The sequence below is a fragment of the Gouania willdenowi genome, chromosome 21, assembly GCF_900634775.1.
Source record: "Gouania willdenowi chromosome 21, fGouWil2.1, whole genome shotgun sequence".
NCBI classification, from domain to species: Eukaryota; Metazoa; Chordata; class Actinopteri; order Blenniiformes; family Gobiesocidae; genus Gouania; species Gouania willdenowi.
Window position 1 is genome coordinate 32,243,740 of NC_041064.1, and position 27,843 is coordinate 32,271,582.

At 37.7% G+C, this 27,843-nt stretch overlaps 1 protein-coding gene and 1 pseudogene across 3 annotated transcripts; both read left to right on the forward strand.

Annotated features, from left to right (window-relative positions):
* The first annotated feature begins 2 nt into the window (after positions 1-2).
* Positions 3-27,575, forward strand: armc8 (armadillo repeat containing 8). 3 transcript variants are annotated; one of them, XM_028436017.1, is made up of 22 exons: positions 3-126; positions 1,546-1,622; positions 4,530-4,601; positions 6,191-6,333; positions 6,448-6,545; positions 7,283-7,375; positions 8,865-8,945; positions 9,032-9,110; positions 13,157-13,247; positions 15,639-15,699; positions 17,095-17,295; positions 18,609-18,704; positions 18,795-18,877; positions 19,033-19,114; positions 19,193-19,279; positions 19,363-19,455; positions 19,961-20,110; positions 23,310-23,405; positions 23,477-23,572; positions 23,649-23,721; positions 25,398-25,491; positions 26,382-27,574. In XM_028436017.1, exons 1-22 carry the CDS (start codon positions 82-84, stop codon positions 26,413-26,415), a joined length of 2,025 nt encoding a protein of 674 aa, XP_028291818.1. In that variant the 5' UTR covers positions 3-81; the 3' UTR covers positions 26,416-27,574. The 3 variants fall into 3 exon arrangements, with proteins under 3 accessions (XP_028291818.1, XP_028291819.1, XP_028291820.1); XM_028436018.1 differs by having other exon boundaries at positions 9,035-9,110; positions 26,382-27,573; XM_028436019.1 differs by having other exon boundaries at positions 111-126; positions 4,470-4,601; positions 26,382-27,575.
* On the forward strand, positions 14,465-14,571 carry LOC114455762 (uncharacterized; annotated as a pseudogene).
* Positions 27,576-27,843: the final 268 nt, after the last annotated feature.

Consider the following 27,843-nt stretch of genomic DNA (forward strand, 5'->3'; position numbering starts at 1 on the left):
CAGTCCGTGGTCTCAGCTACAGGCCGAGCTCAGCTGCTGCTCCGGGGCGGAGAGTCCGGACAGCCGGTCGGCGGTGGAGCGATGGCGTGCTTGTTGGAGGCCCCTCTCCGCATCAGCGTGCTGTCTGTAAGTGCCACCGGGTCATTCACTCACCGGGTGGTATCTTTACGCCCCCTGTGTCCCAGGGACGGCCCTCATTTGGACTGCATAGCCTTTTTAAGCGGGCTCACGTTAGCCTGCGAGCTAACGGACAGGCTTAGCAACATGTAGTGGCTGATGTTTTTAAATTCGGGTACCTCCCGAGCGGGCGGGGACATTTTGTATGCTGTTTAAAGAGTTTCCGCCAGCATCAGCGGCGTGTCACTAAAACAAAATCAAACTATAAAAGTAGCTGTCACTGTCACTCTGGACGAGTTCGAAGCTAAACATTTGCTCAGCCACATTTATGGACTTACTACAGTATATTAGACACTTGCGATATTTACATTTCAGTCAATGCAGTCCGTCTTCTTTTTAGTTTTTGTGCTCTAAAAATTAAAAAGAAATCCATTGATTGTATTAAAAAATATATTGTTTTGTTTAATTATGCGTCTTCCAGCAGCAGTAATGAAGGGAAATAAATGGTTATTCTTTTTTTTTCTACTTTGAGCATTTTTTCTTGTAATATCTCAACCTTTAGAATTTTTTTTTAGTTTTAATTTTCTCTTGAATGCCCATTTTTGTTTATTTTCAGTGTTGTACAATTTGATTTTTTAAAAATATTTCCTTATTTTTATTGTATTGTTTTATTAATTTATTTAAAAACATATTTATTGGTCTTCCAGCAGCAGTAATGTAAGGAAAAAATATGATGAATAATATTTTTCTCTTTATTTTTTTGTTTGTTTTTTTTTTTAAATATCTCAACCTTTATCATGTTATTTTAGATGTTCTCTCAGATACCTATTTTAAATAGTTTATTTACAGTGTTGTGTTATTTGAAAATCGGTTTTGGATAATATATTTTACGTGTGTGTATTTTTTAACTAACATATACATTTTTGTATTTATGTATTTCTTCCAGCAGCAGTAATAGAGGGGAAAAATATGATTATTAATATTTTTTTCACTGAGTTTAAAAAAAAAAAGTAATCTCAACCTTCACAATTTTTTTTTAGTTATAATTTTCTCTTGGATACCTATTTTAGTTTATTTTCAGTATTGTGTAATTTAAAAATAGGTTTTGGATCATGCATTCTGTCATTCGATATAAATGTATTTTCTTTCCTAATTATAGTCTATACTATTCTTCTTTTTAAATAACAATTTAATTTTTGTATATTTAAGATATTTATGTATTTAGAATATTTCATTATTTTTATTGTCTTTATTAAAATAATTTATTCAGAAACATGTTTGTTCATTAGTTTCAGGTCAAGAGAACTGAGGGTTAAAGATGTTTCTGCTGAGTGATTCTGTCACTTTCAGTTTTGTGGAGAAGTGTACTGTACGACTAAAGTGTTTTGTTTTTAATTCGTTTTTTTCTGTTCTGAATTTCTCATGCAGGAAGTCACCGCCACCAGCCGGCATTACGTAGACCGTCTGTTTGATCCCGACCCTCAGAAAGTGTTGCAGGGAGTCATGTGAGTAGAGCACACGTGATGTGTGAGGTTCTGCTGGTTATTGGATCCAAACATCGAGCAGAACTTTCACTGTTTCTGCTCAGTGATGAACGTGGTTTAAACTGGTTGGTTATTTTTATCAGGTGAGGAGTCGAGCTCGGGTTACGGTTCCGCGGTCTGAGTTTGACTCGTACTGAGATTGATTATGAGCATGCGCACTACCGGAAAAGGAATTTTTGCTAGTTTCGCCGTGCTGAGTGAGTTACTTTACTCAAGTTGTTGACTGAGATTGTCATAGTGTCTCATACAGCAATGTCAATACGAAAAGGAATAATTTATTTTCCAAACAAAACATAATATACATTGCAATAAATAACAGTAACCTAATGTAACTTTACAATAATAAGCTGTTGTATTCATATAAATCTGATCATGACAATCATATTTTTTTATCATTGGTCGATGATCGATGATCGACTGATGTGATGTTTTAAGCATTTTTTAAAATCAGTACAACAATCTCTGTATGACATTGCGCATGACAATTCCAGCACGGGTACATTTCGGTACGTAGCAGTCACGTACTGAGATCGTAAAATAATGTCAGTATGGAGGTAAACTCAGTCTGTGACACCGGCTCAGCAGACGCTTGATATGGTCTTGGGTGTTTTGAAGAGAGGCAATCATTTGTTAAACTGATCATTCAATTTCTGTACCTGATAAATGTTAATTTTTCATCCCAATTTTGACTTAAAAAAGATATTGTTTTTAACTGAATAAAAAAGTGAATCTGTGATGATCAACAGACGTAAAAATGCAGTTTATTCTTATGGACTGTGGAAGGAAATCTCAGCGAAAACATGCAAACTCTATATTCTTTATATTCTTTATTCGGTCTGGCTTTGACACTGCAACATTAAAAACAAATTACGACCCAATTTAATGTTTTCTCATATGCAACATAGAATTTGAATATTTTTTGTGTGATTTAATTTTCTTTAGAATCTTATTTTGCTCTAAAATACAAGCTTTCTTACAAGTTTGGTAGAAAACATGGAGACGTACGACCAGTATGTCTGATATGCAGCAGAAAACAAGTTCTTACTAAAGGTTAAACTTAACTCATATCCTTTTAGTTTGTTTCATTGGCTTTCCCGAAGCAGATACCTGATTGGAGTATTTATTTCTTTTGTCTATTTAATTTTTTTTATTGGATTTAGCATGTGTTAATGGTGATGAATGGGGGTAGGGGTCTTATCTCTCGTCGAGCGAGTCAAATGTGTATTATATTGATTTTTTTATTTCTTCTGTTATTTTTTTTTTACATTTGGTAATATTTTATTCAAACGATTAAAAATAGATGAAAATGAATAAACTAATCAGATGTCATTACAGGCTATTTAAAACTTCATAAGCATGCCAAACATGCTCAATATGTTTAATTAAGTAAACTATTGTTATTGCGCTTATATTTTTCTGCTGTATTTATACTGAATGCACAGGCTGAAATCACGTGTGCATTTGAAATTTGACGTCTGTCCATTTCCTAAAGTCGCTATACACCTGTTTTACGGTGGAAAATTGCATGTAAATGTCATGATATTGTCCCAAAAAACATGTTGGGGAGGATTTATTCTGTGTTATACAGCAACTTTCATTCCAGGAGGTTAACTTTTTTATATTGCGTCCTATTTTGCGTGATAATTAATATTTCTGTCTCTCTGACCACTCGTTTACTGTGGAAAATTATGTGTAAATGCGTAATATGCTCAAAACATCCATGTGAGGGTTTATTCAGTGTCATATTGCAGTTTCTGCTTAGTTTAGTTTAATAATAACAATAAAATTATATCAATTAGATCAATGCAGCTATTTTCGACTCAGCCTCTACACTATGGAGGACCAAACCTGCCAACATTAAAAATAAATGAGTACATCTGACAAGTGCTGGAGGGGTTGTGGCCAAGTAGGTGACTATATACATATATTCTGGGACTGTCCTAAACTTACACTTTTATGGAAAAACGGAAAAAAACAGAAAGAATTGCTAATATGAAAATTGTTTTAGATGTACAATTGCTTTTACTGGGTATTATCCCAAAAATGTCCCAATAAAGATAAGGAAAATTGTTAAAATTGTAATTACAATAGCAAAAAATGATTACAGTCTGCTGGCTATTAAATGAATAAAATTTTTTTATTTGGTTAAATATAAGTGGAAAAAATACAAAAGTTAAAAAATGCAAAAATAAGAAAAATATTGTCCAAAAAAATAAATATAGATTGATAAATAAAAGTGGAAATAAAAAAGAAAATGTATAAAAGTAAAAAATACAAACACATTCTATTTGTGTTTTCTTTTTTATTTATCAATTTATATTTCATTTTTTGGACAATATTTTAGCATATGTTCTTTGCGTTTATTTAAGTATGTATTCATATTAGTATTTATATTTTAACTTTTGTATTTTCCCCCACTGATATGTTATTTGTAATTTATTTTCAATTTTTCCTTTTATTTGTTTTTTAATTTAATTTAATTTTTGACAGGTTTTGCCCTCCATACTACACGTAAGTGAGATGTTGTTAAATGCATGAGTGACTTCGACTGAGAATCCTCTTTCTGGTCAAACTTTGGAAGAAAAAACAAAATTAATAAATACATTTTGTATATCAATAATGTATGGGGGAAAAATCTGAATGATTTTGATTCATATCACCCAGCTGTAGAATGATAAACATTATTACTGTCACTGATTGTTGGAATAGAAAAACTTTATTTTCATATTTTCTTTTTGAGTAAATAAATGGCAATCGATTGAACAATAATTGTTATCCCTGCAAAAATGTGCATAACCCACGTTTTAGGTTTCGGGACCCACCAGTTGAAAACCACTGATGACTCGATGTGCATCTATGTGTCCACAGCGACATGAAAAATGCCGTCATAGGAAACAATAAGCAGAAAGCCAACCTGATTGTCCTCGGAGCCGTGCCAAGGTAACGTTTCCTCCTTTTTCTTTTTTTCACTGCTCATGATTTAGTGATTTAAATCTGACCATAAACAAATCGATGGCTTTCTGTGGCTTTATGACGATAAGACGTGTTCTTTTTATTTGGTCTATTCCTTGTCTGGAGTGGTTAGCATTAGCTCTTAGCCCAGTCAGTGGGTTAGCTTAGCATAGTTAGCTTTAGGAAAGGCAAATTTATTTGTATAGCGCATTTCATCCACAAGACAACTCAATGTGCTTTACATGATAAAACATTCAATTGTTTAAAATCAATAAGAACATTTAAAATCAATTCAAATCATCAACAACACATTAAATCAATAACATGACCAAAAATCTCTCTCTTAATCACATGAGGTAGAGAAACAAAGTGCCTTTAACTTTGATTTAAAAATGTTCACACTAGATGCTGACTTCAGCTCTGCTGGCAGTTTGTTCCACTTCTTTGCAGCATAACAACTAAAAGCAGCAACACCATGTTTACTGTGAGCTCTGGGCTCCACTATCTGACCTGTGTCCATAGATCTGAGAGACCTGCTGGGTCCATACCTGACTAACATGTCACTGATGTATTCTGGAACAAATCCATTCACAGATTTATACACCAGCAGCAGAACTTTAAAGTCTATTCTGAGGATGACTGGGAGCCAGTGTAAAGACTTTAAAACTGGAGTAATGTGTTCTGACCTCTTTGTTCTGGTTAAGAAGACCATTACAATAGTCCAGTCAGCTGGAGATAAAAGCATGGACCAGTTTCTCCTGATTTTTCTGAGTCATTAAACCTTTCACTCTGGAGATGTTCTTTTGGTGGTAGAAGATGTTTTGTGATAGATTTGATCTGACTGCTGAATGTAAGATCTGAGTCAATCAGAACACCAAGGTTTTTGACTTGGTCTTTACTTTTAGTTGAGTTTCCAGTTCATTATCGTTGCTACGGGTTTGTCTCTGTCCCTGTGTTTGTGGAACTTTGGGTGGATCTGATGGAGGAACTTGGATTGGTTCACTTTGTTCGATGGTTTTAGTCAAGCTTCAGGTAGCTGAGCCAAGCACCGCCGTCTGTGGGTGTGAGAGCTGGGGGCGGGAGGCGTGGTGCACACTACGGCCACGGAGGCTTCGCTGCGGAGCTCCCGTTAACAGCTTTGACAACATACAGGGGCAGTTTTGGCCTGTGGAACAAGGATTTTATGGGCATTCTTGGCTAAATTGAGGGACAAATGGTCCTCGCTAATTTCCGACATGGGTATTTATCGTTTATATCGTGGGATGACATATTCTTACCGGTGAGAATATTTTTGATGATAAATCAAAAGATTAAATATTGCACATTCCTACTTGGTAATGAGTTACTTTTATTATAGAGTAATTCAATTACTAACTTTTTGGTACAAGTAGTGAGTAACTATAACTAATTACTTTTTTAAAGTAACGTTCCCAACACTGGTGTGTCCAGAAAATGTGTTGAAATGACATGGAATGACCTTCCTCTTTCTCTCAGTTTTGAACTTCTCCTGAGTGTCGCTGATAAAGTAAAAAGGTAATATGTAATGTTGAGTGGTTTTTATGGTTGTTTGGTTGCAGGCTGCTTTACCTGCTGCAGCAGAGCTCGTCTGGTTTGGATCTAAGGACGGAGTGTGCCGTGGTGCTGGGCAGCCTGGCCATGGGCACCGAGAACAACATCAAGTCTTTGGTGGACTGTCACATCATCCCAGCTCTGCTCCAGGGTCAGGAACTCATCATCAACTAGATGTATCTAATGAAACTAAGGGATCTAAATAATGGGATCTAATAATGTGGCTGTCCTGTGTTCAGCTCCTGTTGATGTCATGTGTTTGCAGGTCTTCTGTCTCCAGAGTTGATCTTCATTGAAGCCTGTCTCCGATGTCTCAGAACAGTCTTTATCAGTCCTGTTACGCCTGTGCAGCTGCTTTATACAGTAAGTATTTTGTTTTTTTGCACTGTCACACTTTATTTTATGCACTTTAAATCCAGAATGTAATGTATAACAATGTTAAAATATTAAATGTACTATACATTATTGTAAAATGTCTTTTCATCCTGTTTCATTTGGCATAATAAAGTATTTTCTGTTTTTGTTTTAATTACTTTTATTTAGATCATTTGTTGTGAGTTGGTATTTTTAGACTTGAGTATATGAATAACATACTAATAAAGTATTTCATATTCTAGATGACATAAAACCTGAAAAATCTACTTTTTCATTTTGGGTTGGTTTCATTTAGAATATAAAGTTTTTTATTCTTTTTTTGTTTTACTTTAATTTTGAAAGGGAATTATTTAATATTATACTTTTTAAACGATTTTAGTAAATCTTTTGTTTTGGTATATTCATTTTTTTTATCGTGGGACTCAGGTACGTAAAGTAATTCTGTATATGCTCATGTACATGTGACTAACAAATAATTTTTAATTTTTTGTAATTTTGTAATTTTCTTGTTTTATGATTATTTTACCACATATTTGGACATTTAGCCTTTAGTATTCGTTACCACAGTGGATACGTTTTATTATTTGGTTAAAATTTGTAGTATTCTGCTAATAACTTATACATGTATTAATTGTATACAGTATGTTTATGTAACTTTATTTATAAAAGCACTGTGATTTGCATTGTGATGATAATGTTTATATCTGATTGTGTGTGTATTATAGGATCCCACTGTGATCCCCCATCTCATGTCTTTACTGAGCAGCTCACAGAAAACACAGGAGTACATCACACAGATCTTCTCGCACTGTTGTAAGGTAAACACAGACACACACACACACACACACACACACACACACACAAACATTAAGGCTTCATATAGTCTTAGTCTAGTTTTACAGTTCAGATTTAAAGGGTACATGACACCATAATTCACGTTGATGCTAAATTGTGAAAAAAGTGAAAATTACGGTAATTAATAAAGATTACCATACAGACAAACCATGCATTGTTTGGCACTTCTATTACTGTATATTTAGAGTTTTTCATAGATTAAGATTGTGTTATTAACATAAGATGTCAAAACGGATGTCATTTGCCCTTTAAGATGTTTTAATAAATTCAGAGTCAAACTAGCCATGATCTATTTCTAAAATTGATTTCACACACAAATGATACTGGATCCATGCTAAAACTAGTCAGCTTAACATTTATTATGGATTTGTGCCAAAGTAAGTCAAAATTAAGTCACAAACTTGACTGGATTCATGCAAAATCTATGCTAGTTTAAAGGTCCTATATCATGCTAAATCAACTTGTTTGAGCTTTTAATTGTTACAATGTTAATTCCTTATCGAAAACACCCCCAAAGTATTATTGGGCTTCCTTCCTGCATCTCTGAGCAATCCTCGCTACTCCTGCTCTCTGAGCTGCTTCACTGCCCTCTTCTGGAAAACTCGGGGTCAGACTTTATTGACGTCACTGAAGTCTGTACCGCCCCCTCCAGGAAGTGTCTGCTACCAAATGCAAGTATATCCAACTGCAGCCGTGGGTACAGTACAAGCGACGCCCCCTACAAACTACATCCACGCAAGCATTTTTTCAAGGTGCTGAGCCGTTCCGTTTTTAGAATCCATTATGTCGCCTTGTATCGCCTTTGACTTGATCTGACGTGTTTGTGACAGTGCAATGCAGCGGTTGGACAAAACATATGATTATCATCTTAAGTGCACTATTCCTGTAGTTAATAGAGTTGAGGAGAAGAAAGTTACTTAGCAGCTCCGATGAGTGAAGCAGCTGAATTGCTGCTGCTGCTCACAATCACAAGAGCCATGTGTTTTACTGTAATGTGCAGTTTTTTTTATTTTTAGCTGAAATAAATAACAGCGTGTGGATAGAAAAAAAAAATTGCTTTGGTTATCACTGATCTCCCTCGCTAGAGCGAGGCATGAAGTCTGCGTCTACAGACACGCCTACTCATGAATATGCATAAGTAGGCCCCAAAACAGCCCATTTTTAGAACTGCTCAGAAAGTGACTTTTCAGAGGCTAAAACTCTGGAAAACAGGTGAGTTTGAGAAAATAAACCTCAAATACTATATTGTTGGGTTTCTTAGAACAAATGGAGATGGGTGAAAAATCACATGATATAGGACCTTTAAGTCCAGAGCATAAAACTAGTCAAATTTAAGAGGAGAACAATTCAGGCGAAACCACACTGAAACTGGTTAAAATCCAGACATAAATGAGTCTGAATGCACACACACACAAAAACACACACGATGATGCTCCACTGTTATGTGTGCAGACTTCAGATCACCAGACGGTGCTCTTTAATCACAGTGCGGTCCAACACATCGCTCCTCTGCTCATATCGCCCTCCTATAAGGTATCAGCCACCTACTTTGATTTATGTTTTTGTTTGGTCATGTTTTATTATTATTATTATCATTCCTAACCTCGTCTTTCACTCAGCAGGTCCGGATGCAAGCGTTGAAGTGTTTCTCCGTCCTGGCGTACGAGAACACTCAGGTCTCCATGACACTGGTGAACGGTGAGAAAAGCACAAGCTAAAGTCATCACATACACCTGTGCTAAAGCTAAACATGACACCAAATTAGATTATCGTTATGGTATTTAACTCTCAGCGCCAAACGTGCAGGAGACCACTGACTTTCACCAGTCCTCTTCTTTTATGAGGGATTTTTCTTTAGTTTTTCTTTTTGACTCTCATTATCATCCGTGTGGGATCCAAGGCTGCACAGGTAGTCAAGCTCCTCCAGGATGACGCATCAATCTGTGCCATTGCCCAAAGGTTTGCTGTGTCTCTCAGCAAACATTCAGAGTACGGCGGAGATTCCAGGGACAGGCAGTTACTCTGGGAGAGCTGGACAGGGCAGTAGAACACTCCTTCAGTTATACGGATGTAGGAAGCACTGAGTGTCCTCTGTAACATGACTATGTTTGAGCCTCACAAGCAGCTATCAGCATTTGTTTGTTTACACAAACTGGAAATTGTTATCAAGGGAGAAAAATTGCAAATTGTCGATTCTGCTATTTAAAACTGTCAAATTTAATTTGTCCTAGTTCAGATTTATTCGGCATCAAGAGTACAGTTGGTTTTTTTTTCTTCTTCACGGGGACATTAGAGCGAAAACTGAAGTCCGCTGCACCTCGTTCCCCAGGTCCTAGACCAGATCTCCTCACACTATAGAACTGTTTAGGATTTATTTCAGCAGGTTTCTGGTTCTGCTCCTGTTTTTATTCAGTCTGTGGATGTTTTAGCTCGTGAAAAGCTGCTTACGCTGTAGTTTGGTTTTGCAGTGTTACGATCCAAATAGTCTCCAAATAAACTGGTAACTATCGACTGTGAGGCTGGTGTGAGGAACAATAGATGTTAGAACTTCTACTATTTGACACTTTTGCAAAAACAATTACAGCTTTTTTTGAGGGCAGTTAAAATGCTTATTTTGCACGTTGTAAATACCGCTAACAGCAGCCATCAACACACACACAAGTTGATCATAAGAAATGAGGAGCACCAGTAGATTCATTACACCACCTCTGGTTCCACATGTGCATGTTTTACGTAACATACATTTTTTGGTTTTGATTTATTTATATGTTAATAATGTTTCAATTCACCAGTAATGTGACTTATACGTTGCTTCTTTTTATGTCTGGCCCGGGAGCAAAAGTCTGCCCAGTCACCAGTTTATCTGGATACTATTTGGACAGTAACATTGTTCGATAAAGTTGACAGATATTCACAGATTCAGACTTCCAGCATCAATAACTCTTTAACAGACGTCATCGACACACAAATGACACCTCTGCCATCAGTGTGAGGTGGACAATATGATACAAGATCATTTTTATCAAACTCAGCAGAGTAAAAGTCCGTCTGTGTGTCCCCTCTGTGTGTGACATTAAAACATGAATCCCGTGTCCTAGTTTCACAGTAAATATCCAAATATCACACAAACAGAACCAGATTTAATTTTAAAATGGAAACACACTGCTTTTTTGATTTTCCTGTTTCTGGTTTTAACATAATAAAACCAGCCCGTTTTTTTAATTTTTCAATTTGGTTTTGAAACGAATTAACCAAAGAACAAAAGGTACACGGATTGTTTTTATGCATTCAATGACATTTTCAAATTTTACTTATTGTATTACATCCTGGTCACTGGCAGCAAGTTTAGTTAAGAAACCTATAATCACATCAATATTGTAATATTGCTAAGAAGTATATATTAACTTTTGAAAATGTCGTTCAATTATAAGATGTTTGACTAGTGTATAAGATTTTGCACATTGTGGCGCCTCCACCCTTAAAAGTGTTTGAGAGATTGTGTGGAGAGGCAGGAGTACGAACACCAGACAGGGGTGAACACAATTTTTCGGTGACAATTATAAATAAATAGATTGTAATAGTAATATTAATTGTACCAGTGTTAACATTACAATTATTAAATAATTATTCAATATTTCTATTATCTTAAGGCAAGGCAGGCAAAGCAAATTTATTTGTGTAGCGCATTTCATACTCAAGGCAATTCAATGTGCATCAGAAAATATTCAACAGTTTTAAAATACATAAAAACATTAAATCAGCAGTAAAAACATTAAAAATTAAAATCTCCCTCTGTCATACGCAGTAGAGAAAAATAGAGCCTTTAACTTGGATTTAAAAGTGTTTTAATGAGCTGACTTCAGCTCTGCTGCAGTTTGTTCCACTTATTTGTATTAAAATCCAAAAATAATATTGAAACAGTAACACTTAGAAATTGAGTTTGATTAAGATATATTTAAAAAATACAATGCAGAAAAATATTTTGAAAATGCAAAGCACCAAACACAGCTGCTCACTTCATTAAAGCAGAACTCAGTACTTAGCTCTTAGCGCTCCCCCTAAAGGTCTCTTTTGGTTATGTCACTGTCGTAAACACTCCGCATCCCCGAGGCAGCAGCTCCTCCCTCTCGCTACTGTGAGACAGGCAGCAGGAGGCTTCCTAAATGTACTGGGGCAAAATTAAAGCGGTTAATCTTGAATAAGCCTACATTATGAGTGAACTCATCCTCTAGGAACTTTGTAAGTTGACCATTTATACAGTAAAAATGGCACTGTTTATGATAAGGAAGTGATCAACCAGTTGTCTCCTGTCACCCCGCTGCATAGACACACGCACGTTCCCTGGTAATGATGTCACTGGAGTGATGAAGTGACCAAAAAGCAGCACTGTGTGAAAGCGACTTATCACGAGCGATTGACAGTCGCGTTCGGTGTGAACGCACCTTTAGTGTGTATTGGGCTGTCATAAAGCAGTACGTGTTGTCACGAGAACAGAGCTGCGAGACTGACACCGGGTCGGAGGCAGGGAAAGTTGCAAGTGCGGTTTTCTGGCCAGAGACAGCAAGGGGTGATGAAAGACTCCCCGATCACCCCATAAACACTTGTATTGCCCTCAGAGGTACTACAAGAAGGATTTATTAAGGTGAAAAAGTTACTCAGTTCTGCTTTAAAGACCCACAATAAAAAACACAATTAGCGGGCCCAGTCGGTAGCACACAGAGCGTTTCAGTATTTGTTGCTTATTTTGTTCTTTAGAATAACTTCATTATCTTCCACACTTTGGTTGTCTGAAGATGCTGCTGATAAATGTAGCTGGTCAGTTGCTGTAAGCATCTGTGGGCTGGAGGAGGGTCTTCTTCTACTGATTATTAGAACAGATTCGCGCTCGAGCGCCCACTCAAGCTGAGGTCAAATGCTGAATTGTTAGGTTTCATTTCTGGTAAACGTGACTGTGCCGTTCTCATTCATTCCTGAGGTCTTGCGGCCCACGTGCGATCGACACAAAATGCCTCCACGATGGACCAGTAGATCGCGATCGACATATTGTGCACTCCTTGTACCAGAACCTCCTCTAGAAGATACAGTTCTGTGAACTTTAGCTCCATCACATTTGTTTCTCTGTAAAAACAGCTGCTGCCTGGAACTCATTGCCTTTATCGGTGCGGGAATGCAGCACTTTGGGACAGTTTAAATTGAATCGGAAGAAATGGTTTAAAGACGATCAGATTTGTAACCATTAATCATTAATAGATAATGCAGTGTTGTATTTGCTATTTGGACCGTTGTGGAGGAGCTCTCTCCTCCGGCTGTTGATGTTTGATTGTTTTTAGCAGTATTTTAAAATGCTTATGGACCATTTGATTAGCTGCCTGCACACTGTTAACTGCAGTCACTTTGCTTCTGCCCAGAGACTACGAATGAAAATGATACAATACATTTATTGTGCAATGTCCCTGTGGAATAAATATAACCTTGCTCTTAGCCATGAGGTAATGTGACAAGTCCTCTTTATAAGAGTCCACATGACTGCATGATGACTGATAAATGAACACCGGTGACTTTGACCCAGAATTTTCTTTCTGGTAAAACTTTGTTCATGAAAAAATACAGAGATATTGTGTAGCTATTTTGGGAGGAAAAAATGAATCAAGTAAATAATTTTGGCCCATATCACACAGCTGTACTTGTAATGTTGTGAAACTGAAAAACTATCAACAATAAAATAATTCATGTTTCCTCCTCAGTGCTGGTGGATGGTGAGCCGCTCTCTCAGGTATTTGTCCGAATGATGCAAAGGGATCAGCCAGTGGAAATGCAACTGACAGCAGCCAAATGGTGAGGAAAGCTTCCTTCAGACTTCACCACAATGGAGACATTTGTTCTTGTTCTGAAGGTGTAAATGATAAAAATATTATTGTTTTGTAGAGGTGTGCATTGCCATGAATCTGACAATATGATTCACGATTTACATGCCACAATACAATATATCCTAATACTAAACAATGCCATATATTGCAATATCAATAGTTACAAATTTCACTTTTACAAGGACAAAATGCTATGAAATACAATTTATTTTATTGTTTTTAAACTTTTGAGAACAAGTAAATAGTAACTAACTGTAATTCAAGTACAAATATCAAAAACAAGTGGTATGTTTATCAAACTGTCAAATTCCATTTTTCTAAAAAGTTTAAGTTTTGCTTCTACAACAGATTTTGATTCTGTTAAGTGGCCAGTATGTTTGATAAAGAATGAAGTGCAATCAACTTCCAGCTAAAATGTATTGAGCAGTGGGGTAGTTTAACAAGCTCTGATGTGGTTCACTGACACCTAAAGCTCTATTCTCCCATGTGCATAAGTCCAAAAAGCTGTGCAGCGTAAGCTGTTTTTGTCTGTGTGCTATTCTCCCCCTGTACTTAAGTTGCTGCGTGCCTTCATCCCAGTTACGCACTGTGGGTGGAACAGCCCTGAAATGTGGGCGTTCCTATTCAAATCTGGCTTTACGCGCATTCTCCGGTGTGCGTAAGTCTTTTTCCTCTTACGCGCTTCTAACCCTGGAATAAGTGTAGCGCCCCGATAAGGTGAAACATTATATTGCACTAGAAATATGGACTTAGTTACATTTGAAGCCACACGGACTCGAGCGTCGGGCAGCAGCAGCAGCTGTGATCACTCAGCTGCTGCTGCATGATTAATTAAAACTCTGACAGATGCAGACTTCTGTCCACGTTGGTCACAGTGATTCAGCTATTTTCATACTATGTCCAACGTAAAGTCACAGTTTGATCCACTACAGAGTGAAACAAGCCGTCATATGTGGATGAGGATGGACCAGAAACTGTTCCCACACATATTTTAATGAGGCTCAGCTCAGGTCGCTTTAAATAATTGATATTTAAAACTGTGTATTATGGAAGCCAATAGTTCTGTTTCACTGTAAACATCCCTCTGTATTAAAGCAGGATGCTCTGTGGCCGCGTTACTTCCTCATATCTCCAGCTCATCTAACTCGGTCACACTTTACAGCGATGATGATGATGATGATGATGATTTGTGGCCATACCAGCCTGTCATTGCCCGATCCCGTTAGATCTCGGAAGTTAAGCATGTCTGGGCCTGGTTAGTAGTTGGATGGGAATTCCAGGTGCCACAGTGAGGTGGCAGTCACCCCAGTGGTATATGTCATTGTGTCCTTGGGCAAGGCACTTCACCCACATTGCCTAGTATGAATGTATTGTTTGAGTGAGTGCACACTATGGCAGCCTCGCTTCCATCAGTCTGCCTCAGGGCAGGTGTGGCTACAACAGTAGCTTACCACTACTAAGTGTGGAGTGAAAGAATAATGCCTTAATTCTGTAAAGGGACTTTGAGTGTTTATGATAAAGGGTTATATAAAATTGATGCATTATTATTATTATGATCAAGGAGAGAGATTTTATCTGTGACTCAGTCACACTGCAATAATCTGATCAATGATCTGATCAAATCAACCTGTTACATTATTTATCAATGAAAGCATTTCAAATTAAAAGTGAACTTTATTATTTTCACGGATTTCAATAACATTTACAAGGGTCGGGAAAACTCCATGTTCTGTGATTTCTAGACAGCCCAAAAAAAATGACGTCACCGCCTCCTTTCCTTCAGCCCGCCTTCATTCACACATACGCGCGGTGGACGTGTCAGCAGCCTGGACTGGAGAATACTCGTAGGAGAGAAGCGCGTAACTGCAGGCGCGCAAAAAAGCGCTCAAGTTCAGACGGGAGAATAGACCCCCTTGCTGCTATAATGTTTTTTTAACCAAAAAAAATTATTAAATAAACAAATGGATTTGGAAATGTTTAGGATCGATACGAAAACTGCGTGGTGAATTATCGTGATATATTGCCGAATCAAGTTTTTTCTTATACCCTTATTGTTCAGTTAGTCACCGTGCGTACTTCTTGTTGCTGGTGTCAGCTGATCTGAGATACGAAACCATTACATTTGTGGTGGCGGGCTTGTAATCAGAGGGTCACCGGTTGAAATCCATCACTGTGGGATGCGGAGCGAGTTCTTTAACCCTAACTGCTCATGACATACGTCACTTTGGATAAAAGCTTCTGATAAATGAAATTGTAGAGTTTGCTCAGTAACCCTCTAGTGGAATAAAACTGTATTACAGTGTTTCAGAATGAGTAGCCTTATATTGTGTTGTTGTTTTGATTTGTGCTTCTGTCTCAGTCTGACCTTCATGTGTCGAGCAGGAGCCATTCAGACAGAGGAAAGCTGTATCGTACTAAAGGTCGGTGTTTCCCTCACGCTGCTGCTCTGTTTTCCCCTGCTCTTAGATTGTCTGAACATTTACTGTTTTCATGGCCAATTACTGATCAGTGAAAATGTTGGGCTTTTTTATTTTGTCTGGATGACACGTCACGTTAAGGCTGTGCAATGAATCGAAATAATTACAGCCTGAAAGCCACTTTTTAAATTCAATGAATTATTATTAATATAATCGAGAAAATAATTATTTTTTTTATTTATTTACATTTTACAATTGTTTTATTTGCGGAATAAAACAAGCTTCCATGATTTTGGATATTTACAAAAAAGAAAGCTTGGCGCACATGAGAAAAAAACGATTATTTGTTTAATGCACGTGCATGCAAGCTCCTCCACCCCGCAACAACAACAACTTTTTGGTTAACAAATTATCGTTTGAATAATCATAATTATTATCATTTATGACTAAAATAATAACCGAGCAGCCCTGCGTCATGTCATATTAAATCATTTTAAAAAACATTCATGGTAGTTTTATCCAAAGACAGAAAAGGTTACCTTTGGTTTTTATTAAATGCTGAGGAAAGTAAGGGCTTAGTGACCTTCAACACTATTTTGGCTTAAATCTTTGAACTGAATGTACTGATGAGCCACAGAAGGTGGGGACATAATAAACAGACTGTTGCTATTGCCTGTAGTTCCGTCACTGCCGGACCCATGTCCTTCTAGCTATAGTTTCGTCAGATGTATTTGAGCCCTAACTCTATCCCTAACCCTAACCCAGGAAATACCCTAAAATGCTTATTTATTTATTTTTTTTGTATACTTATTTTTAAAAGTGGAATTTGTTGTTAAATATGTTAAAATGAAAACGTCTTACGGCACATTACGCTTATGTAGAAAAGGTCCGGCAGTGACGGAACTGTGCATGCACACAGGAAGTGCCAGAACAATAGTCAGATTTGACTGAGGTTCGTGTCCGGAACTATAGACACTTCATAATAAATATTGACTACGACTAGTTTTGGGATTGTTTACACATAAGTCTCACCTACGATCTCAATTATTAGTGGTGTTGGAGGTGGACTTTTTATTGCTGAGTCACTGATTGAAACTTAAAATAGAGTAAGCACACTTGTCACAGAGTAGAAGAAATATGACTCAGCAGAGAGACTTCTTCCTTTTGAACATGTCCCCTGTACCGCACACAGTCAGTTCTGTCCCCGTGTTTGACAACACCTTACCTAAATGATAAAGGTTTAAAACATAAAGATCATGTTTTTATATTTATTTCATCAGTGATTTGCTGTAAAAACCCTGGTGTTGTCAGACTTCCTGTCCTTTCATGCCGCTGCTGCTACTGTTATATCATTAGCTGTGTTTAGCCGTTAGCCTAAACCCAGGGTTATCTCGTCAGACGCTGCCCTGCCTGGTGCGTATGTGCAGTAAGGATCACTTACTGGAGGAGCGTGTGGACGGGGCAGAGACGTTAGCGTACCTGATTGAGCCTGATGTGGAGCTGCAGAGGATCGCCAGCACCACAGACCACCTGGTAGCCATGCTAGCAGACTACTTCAAGTACCCGAGCTCTGTGTCCGCCATCACCGACATCAAGAGGGTAAGATGAAAATACTCTACCAAACTCAGTCATTCCCAGTTCACAATTATTTTTTTATTTAATTAGGAGAATATTAGAGAATATTTTGTATTTATTTGTTACATGGGACAATACACATTAATGGACATGAACATGTAAATGTGCCAGATTTTAGTCACAGGCTAGTTTCCATCCATAGTCCCCGGCAGGTTAATGTTGTGTACAACAGAAATTACAATAAAAAAAAAATAGAAGAAAAATAAAACACTGACTCCTCTAAAATCAGACAAAGACTCAAATATAACGACATTTGGCTTAGGACAGACCACAGCGAAAGTGCATAAGGCAGATGATTTTTTTTAGATGACTATTGTTGTAATTTGCACTATGTAAATAAGTTGAATTGAATTGAAGTGCTAAAGTGCAAACGTGCTAATATTTTGTCTTAAATAAGAAATTGCACCTCGTCCTTAACCTGGTTGTTAGTTAAAATGGTAATATTATTGCACATAGCCCATATGGTTAGCATAGATGTGTTTATAGTTAAAATGCTAATATTATTGCACATAGCCCTATGGCACATGGTTAGCATTAATAGATGTGTTTATAGGTAAAATGCTAATATTATTGCATATAGCCCTATGGCACATGATTAATATTTATAGATATATTATTATTGCACCGAGAGAGAGAAAAAAACAAAAAACAAGTATGTAAGTGTTTTTGCATAGTTGTTTTTACACTATGTATTTACACATTTATACCTTTTAAAAGTTGACATTTGGAGTTATTTTCAATCAAATAAAAACTATACCGTATATATAATCAATATAATTTGGTTTATTTTATACTCTCGGGATACTTTATCATTTAACAAAGTTTGCATATTTAAATTTAGTAAAACCATCGAATGTGACACAGTTAATACCAAAAAACCGAAATAATAATTAAGTTTTGATGGTGAAGTAGGATTTAATGGGTTTAAATTGTCATTTTGAGTAAAAAGAAAAAGCATAACAAAATGTATGTTAAATAAGTTAGGATATAGATAAAACATGTCTTTATATGTGTATACGTATATACTGTGTGTATGTATGTGTGTGTATATATATATTTTTTTTTTCTAAAAATGAGGATTAATTGTATTTCAGTTGAAATATTTTACATAAACAAGTTAAACAAATTTTGCAATTTAATTTATTTTTGCAGATGGTTGCGTTATTACGTACCCTTGTAAATTCTGATAATCATGTTACAATCACGTCTCCTTATATTTATTGATCAGGATTTTCTGATTTAGAGTCATCGTCACTCACTGCAGTTTTTTCTTTCAGCTCGATCACGACCTGAAACACGCACACGAACTGCGACAAGCTGCCTTTAAACTGTACGCCTCACTGGGCTCTAATGACGAGGACATCAGGAAAAAGGTTCTATTCCCCTGACGCTCTCACTAAACGACCTCATCCAGCAGCAGGAATACTTTGATTCTGAACCTTTTATCGCTCCTTTTTCCTCAGATCACAGACACAGAAAACATGATGGACAGGATAGTCAGCGGCCTGTCGGAGTCCAGTATTAAAGTCCGGTTAGCGGCCGTCAGGTGAGACATTTAATGGTTTATTTAATTGAAAGGAGTTCATGAGCTTCATACTAAGAATGTGCCGTGTCGACTCATTCAATAGTATCTTTTAATAATGGTTATGTGGAGCTGCTGTCTCATTGTTCTTTTAAAAAATCATATGTCTTGGTGTGTAGGTGTCTCCACAGTCTGTCTCGCTCTGTGCAGCAGCTCAGGACCAGTTTTCACGATCACGCCGTGTGGAAACCTCTGATGAAGGTCAGCAGCATCTCAGAGTCCAAACACAGCCTCATGTGCTGACATCTGATGTGTGTGTGCGTGCATGTGTGTGTGTAGCTGCTGCAGAACGCTCCTGATGATGTGCTGATCATGGCCTCCTCCACTCTATGCAACCTGCTGCTGGAGTTCTCTCCCAGTAAAGAGGTACACACACAGAAACCAGTTGCAAGGTTTATAGATGCAGAGCTGCTGGCTTAACCTCTCTCTCCTGTGGTGTGTGTGTGTAGCCCATCCTAGAGTCAGGCGTAATAGAGTTACTATGCAGTCTGACGCAGAGTGACAGTCCAGCTCTGAGGATCAACGGGATCTGGGCTCTGATGGTGAGGAAACGATCACTGATCATTTCAAAATGAAACATGTTTCATAGGATGTTTTTGTTCAACCTCTTAAATTAACCCTGGATGTCTGCACTTTAATGACATCTTAGTTAGTTGATTTCAAAAAAAAAAAAAATAAAAAAAAAGAGGGGAGTGGTGGCCTAGTGGTTGAGGACGCTGGGCTTGTAATCGGAGGGTTGCCGGTTCAAGCCTCACCTGGGCCATCACTGTGGGATGTTGAGCAAGTCCCTTAACCCCGAACTGCTCCCCAGGCGCCGCAAAAATGGCTGCCGACTGCTCCTCAGGGATGGGTTAAGTGCAGAAGACAAATTCCAATAATGTACTAACATTACATGGCCAATTAAAGGCGAAAGCCCGATTTAATCTTAATCTTAAATCTGATGAGGTGAAATTTTGAGTCATGAAAATTGTGTCACTTTCCAAATATTTTTGCGCCTAACTGTGTTTTTGTGTTTGTGTGTGTGTGTGCGTGCGCGTGTGTGTGTAGAACATGGCGTTCCAGGCCGATCAAAAGGTGAAGGTGGAGATCGTTGGTTGCTTAGGAACAGAGCAGTTGTTTCGGCTTCTGTCGGATCCAGACAACAGCGTCCTGATGAAGACGCTCGGGCTGCTGCGCAACCTGCTGTCCACACGGCCGGTGGGTCTCTCACACACACACACACACACACACACCACAATCACTGCTAGGGTGATGTACATGGTTAAAAAAACGGAAAGAGGGAGCGGTGTATCAGTCTGGTCCAGTAAAAAGTGACCATAAAAAGCTGTAAATGGACTGATATGCTGACACGAGGCAGTGAGGTTGTGATTTCATGTGGAGATAGAAACTCGTCCGTTGAAACTGATCAGAATACGAAGAAATGCAATGAAACCTCTTTCAATGGGAGCACAATAGCTCACCTACCTGCCCGTTCTGATTGGCCGAGTGGTTTGAAGGACACTCTCATCAGCCAATAGTGTGCTGAATTTTTCTTGGAAAATTGTGTGTGTGTGCACGCGCACCGCTTTCTGGTCCACAATCTTCCATTTATTACTGGTATTTTATTTTTTATTTAAACAAACATCATTTTAGGCACAAAATATAAAAACAAATATTCAACAAATGTATGACTTCTGCTGTCACTTGCTCCTACGCAAGTTCCCTCCACTCAGAGGCCGTCCTGCATAGTGAGCACAAGGCTTTACACCAATCTAAATGGCTATATGGGATCGGCTGATATTTTGTATTTTATGCACTTAATGTGATCAGCTGTCATGTCTTAATTTGCCGATCCGATCAATCCTGTCGTGGTGAAACTTCCTGTAGATGCTCCCATTGCATTTTTGCTGTTAGTGTCTGTGTGTGTGTGTGTTTTTATGTATGTGCGTACATGTTTCGTTTATTCAGCCCGATCATGTTAAAAGAGAGATTCCTATAGCGGAGCGATGCACTCCCGTTTACTTGCACTTTCACAGCGGAGACTTCTCTCCGTTTCAAGGTGGTGGTGGACACTGAAGCGTGCGTGTGTATGTGTTCACACCCCACCTCTGCTGTCCACCTGTGAATATGGACTATAACGTTTATTTGGCCAATCACTCAAAACGGCATAAAACTTATAATCGATCTGCTCTAGTCACCTACGCTCTCTCACTCCGCACATGGACGAGTGACCAGCGTACTCATTTGCAGTTAAAGGGCCACGCACCCACACACACACACAACAAATGTTATGTTCTGTTCCTGCATGGAAATTCTTCAACTCTTCCACTCCCTTACAGTCACAAGGCTGCATTTAGGTCCCAAAACATGGTACCTTTTGATTTCCCCTGAATTTGTATCAGGTAGTACCAAAGGTATTTGGTCGTTGCCTAAAAAAACAACCTAAATTCACGTGATCGGATTTTTTAAATTCACTGATCGGTGATCGGCCGAAAAAAGTTATATTCAACACCCTATATTCTGTGCGCTATGGACGCACCGCTCAAGTGATGTTTTGATCGTCAAACTTTTGTGTCTCGTTGATGGAAGGAGCATCAGGCCAGAATCAACTGATCAAATGCATAATTTACGCAGTGATGGGACAATGTTCACATATGAGAGTGTTGTGACACAGTGCTACTCAGGAGGTCAGACCTGCTGGATGATGATCAGTAGGTCATCTTCAAATGGTACAGACTGATTGACAGACTGTGTTGCTGCATTAAAGGTGCCGTCTGCAACTCTCAGTTCCCTCTCTCCCCCTCCCTCCCCGCTGCTCTCTTGCCCTGCCTCCAAACTTTCCAAAGTCCCTCCCTCAGAGGAGCTAACAAGCTAACGTCAGTCCGACAGCAACATCACAGTAATATAACATGCTCTGTTAAAAGCATATTACTGCAGCGCTTCTCTCACTCTCTATGTGCACACACCATTCTAGCAGCAGCAACAACACAGTGTCACTTACAGCAGCCCACACGAAGGCTGCTGCGCACACACAAACAACACATGCACTACAGAGTTCTAGTGTAACAATTCCAAATCAAACATAATGTAAATCAAGCAGCAGTAATTACCTTTCAAGCAGAAAAGTCACCAATTCCATGTTCTACTCCTCCAGATCATACACTGTAAAAAAAGATGGTGCTTCAGTCCGGGAAAGGGGCGGGGCCTGTGAGCAACAGCTGTCAGACAGTCCATCAAACGCAATCCTGGCTGTGATTGGTTCTTTTTGCTCTGTCGCGGTGCATTCTGGCAATCTGCCAAAGGCTGCAGGAGCAGCAGGGGGCGGGACTCAATGAGTCTGTTTTTTTCACACAAACTACTAGTTTGATGTAAAGCTGTCCTTACATAGTGACAGCTTTAGCAAATATGACAGTCACTTTTGTAAGCGTTGCAGACTGCACCTTTAACTCAGATCAATGGCAGATTAATAGGACGGTTTCTGTCCAAATCTGCCTATTTTTCATGGACTGATCAGAGCAAAGTTACAGGACCTGACGGAGCACCCACATTAAATTAGGGGGTAAAAATATAATTAGGTTTTAAAGTGAAAAACAACACAAAAAAACATTTGTATTTGTATATTTAGTTTTCTACATTATTAAATGTTTGTGCAGCAGACAGAGAAGTCCATCTGCCTCCAATTTACAGTAACTTCCTCAAATGCGTTCATTTAAATAGGGCGGTCTCCACCACTTCTGCACATGCACTAATCATTCCTGCAATCTTAGTGAGTTCCTCACAGCAGGTGAGGAAACTGCATCACCGAACGATTTAGGGCCGCAACTGGTTTATCACCCTTTATTTCAGATCTTAGTGAATCCGCCCCATATAGCGTACCGCCACATTGGCCGCACCCTCAACTTTAAATGAAAAAATAGCATCCTATATGCCAGAAAATATTTAAATTATGTTACGTCACTTCCTAAATCAAAAAGTAATGCATTACTGTGAAAAGTAATGTTTATGTTACTTTAAAAAAAACTAATTCGTTTGTGGGCTGCGTTTACCTTCTGTTACTGTTGATTAACTTAGTTTCCCAGTATGTGCATTAACATTATTTTTATTATGTGACACACCAGACATGCTATCATGCTAGTTAGCTGCCTTTAAAGCAGATGATCCACTTTAAACGGGCTCTATTTTTCTACCACATACCAATTGTGCAGTTTTTCTGTGAAGCTGTCCCTGGTTAACTGTCACTGTTTTTTTGTTACATAAAATTTACAGCAAAACAAAAATGTATTTGAAAGTTTATTTTTATCTCTAAAATTGAGATATTGTAATCAAAGTCTCCTATTCTTTAGCATTTCCTAATTAATGTAATTTCAAGCTATTATTTTGCGTCATTGTTGATTCTGGACTGAACTTCTTCTCTCAGCACATCGATCAGATCATGAGCTCTCATGGTAAGCAGATCATGCAGGCGGTGACGCTCATCCTGGAGGCGGAGCAAAGCATTGAGGTCAAAGAGCAGGTCAGTCATTCATCTAATAACTGTCGAAAGGCGTTAAGTTCTTTTTAAAATCCTTTCCATCTCTCCGTCAGACGCTGTGCATCCTCGCTAACATCGCTGATGGAAACACGGCCAAAGATCTCATCATGACCAATGACGACATGCTGCAGAAAATCAAATACTACATGGTAAGAAAGTTACTCTGTGTGCCGCTTCCTTTGATGTTTCCTTTGATGTTTCCTCTGACTCTGTCATCGTCCACAGTCTCACTCTAGTGTCAAACTGCAGCTCGCCGCCACATTCTGCATCTCTAACCTCATCTGGAACGAAGAGGACGGTGAGCTTCATCATCAGCTACTCATCCACTCACACACCGTGTGTTCAAATGTAGCTTTCACACAGTTTTATAAAAAAAAATGTTTTTTAATTTATTTATAGCAGCATTGATGTACAAAGCATTAAACTCAGAGAGTAGAGATGTTTGCGTCAGAATATTGTAATTTCTGGATGAGATGTTGCACCTTTATAACCGCTCACAAAATGTTCTAATTTAGCAGAAGAATCCACAGTTAAGTCGCTCTGGGTTATAAGTGGCATCCCAACCCTCACTGACTCACTTCCCTTTATGTTTTGTTGTCCCTGGTTCATAACTTTGTGTTTCTGTTCCTGTTGATCCACAGCTGCTTTCTGCCTCTTAAACATGTTACAAATCTTTTTATTTTATTTTTTTTAACCAACGCTTGCTCCTCCTCACTGCTCCACATCTGCCTATCAGTCCATTTACTGGTTTCAGTGGTGTTTTTTCTTCTTCTTTTTTTTACTGGCTCAGGACTTTACATGTTGGTCTACAATTTTAACTTGTCATTTTAGCGAATAAGGCTCTAATGCTGTCAGAAATAAAGAGGTGCTGGCAAAAAATGCCCTTTTAGGTTGGTTCATTTTAGGCGCAATGAGGCACAACGGACACGTTTGAACTCTGTCGTCTTCAGCGCTAATGCTGACACTCAGCGTTTACATGAATCTGAATAGTTTGTTCAGTCACATTATCACAAAAATGTACGCAGAGTTTCACTTTTTTTTTTCTTCAAAATAGCCAAATTCTGTTTCAGAGTTTAACCATTTTTGCGATATTTCCATGTCATTTTGCATATTTTAGTTGTTACCGTTTTATCGACTTTCCCTAATCAATTGTCATTACAGGCTTTTAAATATCTGAAATCATGCCAAGCACTCTTAATATGGATACTTGAGTTAATGTTTTCCTGCTGTATTTGTGCTGAAATATTTTAGTCAAGACATTTGACGTCTGTCCGTTTGATAATGTTACTACACATTAGGCCACAGAATTGCGTGTAAAAATTGCATGATATTCTCGGTGACAATGTCATAGAGCTGTCATAGAGCTATTTCATATTCCGTCAATTTACGCAATATGAAAAATTGCTTGTAAATGCGTCGTATTGTCACACAACATGCATTTGAGGTAATATTTCCTGTCATATTACAATTTCTGCATGATTTTGTTAAAAACAGAAAAAAAAACATTGTCATTTCCATTTCAGAAAGTGAATTCCATTATTTCAATCTGTTTTCTGCAATCCTGAACAATTAGAGGCTCTAGCTATGCATTTATTTACTACATTTGTTATAATTTTTCTAATTATAACAAATGTAGTAAATAAATGCACACAAATCACGATCACCAGTAAAACTGTAGCACTGACTTGTACGTGCTCTAATGTGATCAGAGTTCCCGACACATTTCGGTGACCGCGTGCGTCCGACCACACATCAGTAACATACCGGTAGTGTTGCTGAGTCACTCTGGGGCGAGACAAGAACACAAACCACGCCCACATTACGTTTATATACCAGTCACACAACAGTTCTGACGGTGTGTCTACTACAACGTTAGAGACGAACAAAACCAGACAGGAAAAACATGTCTTTGTTCAGCTAAATGGTGTAGAAGGGTTTGCTCCTCGCTGAGGTTCTCCTCTGTATGATTTGCAGGTTCTCAGGAGCGTCAGGACAAGCTGAGGGAACTGGGCTTCGTGGACGTCCTTCACAAACTGAGTCAAGCATCAGATCCCAATCTGAGCGACAGGTCAGACCTCATGTGTTTCATGGTTCTCCTTTCAGACACAAATAACATTGAGTCTTTTGTCTCATGCAAACAAGCAGCTTGTACTTTCAAAATAAAATGTGATAGTGAGAAGGTGATGCCGGTGAAAAGTCAACAGAATGGAAAAAACATATTTTAGCTCCTTTTGCCAATAATTACCCGTTTTCATTGATTTCTGCAAGTTCTTATGACACTTTTATTCAACTTTTGTCCTTTCTTTAACCATTGTTGTCACTTTCCAACCCAATAAAAACCTCTCTTTTCCAATAAATACTGTTTCCTTTTCTTCCTGCATTTTGTTTCTTTTTGTTCCACATTTTTCCCTTTTTCACTATTGTTTGCACATTATGCCACCTGTTTTATGTGTAAAATTACGTGAAAATGCGTAATATCGTCTCATAGATTAGCGTTGAGGATTTAGTCTGTCATATAGCCATTTCCTTTTCAGGTGGTGAAGTCTGTCATATTTTGAGTGAGATACTATATAACCTCTGTCTCTCTGACCACATATTTTATGGTTAATAATTGCCTGTAAATGTGTAACATTGTTCCTAAAAATGCATGTGAGGGTATATTTCCTGTCATAAATACAATTTTAGTTTGATTTTGTTTAAAAAAAAAATAAATACATAATATTTTTGTTTGAGGGTGTGAATTAAGTTTTTTTTTTTTTTCAATCTATTTTCTGTGATCATGGAAAATCAGAGCCTCTCTTTGCTAAAGTATTGTTACAAGCACCACAAAAAAAGATATAGATTAAATAAATTTGTTTATGCATAATCCTGCATCCTATTATGAATTGCAGTGTAAAAATGCTTCTTGGACCACAGTGTGTCAATCACCTTTTTTTTTCTCTTTCTTTTTTTTTTCAGGGCGAAGACAGCGATGCAGCAGTATCTTGCGTGACCACCGGAGGGCGTTATAAAGGCTTAATGCTTGTTTGAATGCACAAAGACACCTTTTGTTTGTTTTTTTTTTTTTAACCTGAGCTTATTCTCCTGCTGGGAGACGAAGGACGAGCGTGTGTTCCTGCTGTTTTTCTGGAGCAAGAGAAACTTTTTGACTCTGTGATCAGCTGCCTTAGTCTGGTCAGACAGCAAAGCTTCCCGGTTTATTTTTCTAATTGAAATCACAACGCCAGGAGGAAGGAGGACACTTTGGAGTAAAAACACGGACGTTTGAGTGTTTTTTTTTTTTTTTTTTTTTTTTTGGTTCTCTTTGTTGATACATACCTCGTAAATATATAAATATATAGAGAGAGATTATAATGACAAAGATCTATATTTTTGGATTGTTATCTCCCTGCGAACTCGGATTGTTCATCTTTTTAGATTTTGTGTTGCTTTAACCTTCCTGGCCCCCAAAACTGTGTGTTTGAGGAGATTGTGTGGGTGTGTGCGTGTGTGTCTGATTATTTCCTCCCATCAGAAGTTTTCCTCACCGTTCCTCACATTTCAAACTCAGCTCGAATGTGAACTTTGAAATAAATGCAGACCTGACGAAGGAGCTCCTGCTGTTTGTTCATTCATTGAAAAAGCATTATTTATTCACTTTTATTCTTATTAAAACATATACTGACTTTGGTCCATTGAATCAAACATTCTTACAGTATATTTCGGCATAAAGATCCTTCTATTTTTTTGTGCTTTATCCTGGAAAAACAAACAAATGGCTTCTTATTTCAATTATTTTAACACAGAACTGCTAATGCTTTTATATCTTAAATTACACAAGATGAAATAAACATTACTTAAGTTTTATAAGGTCTTTATAATATTTAAGGACTGAGGGAAGAAGCACTTACAGTACATATTTTAGACAATGTGAAAGTAAGATTAACCCTCATATTATAAACATTTTACCATGGGGGTCAAACTGACCCCAGGGATATTGGCCTCCACTAAATGATTTTCAGAAAATTGTTGACTAAGTTTGTGTTCGTCACGTTATTTGTTGACTACATCAGTGTTTCCCAACCAGGGGTACGTGGAAAAATTAAGAATGTTTTTCCAAGACAATAAAAATATTCAGTCATTTCACAAGTCCGTCAATAAAATGGTACGTGTGCGCTATGACTTGTTTTTAAAATTTAAATGCGTGTTTAAGGGGGACATATTCAAAGAAGCTCCTTTTGTGGTCGGTATCAAAAGTTATCTGTAACACAGGCAGGTTAATTATTTGTTTTGTATTTATTTATTTATATTACTCATTTTTATTATTTTTTTCTAATTTCAACTATTTTTCTTTGATAACAATATAATCATAATATATTAGTATTAATAATACAAACGTTTACTATAATAGTTCTTATATTTATTATTTTTATTGCCTTGA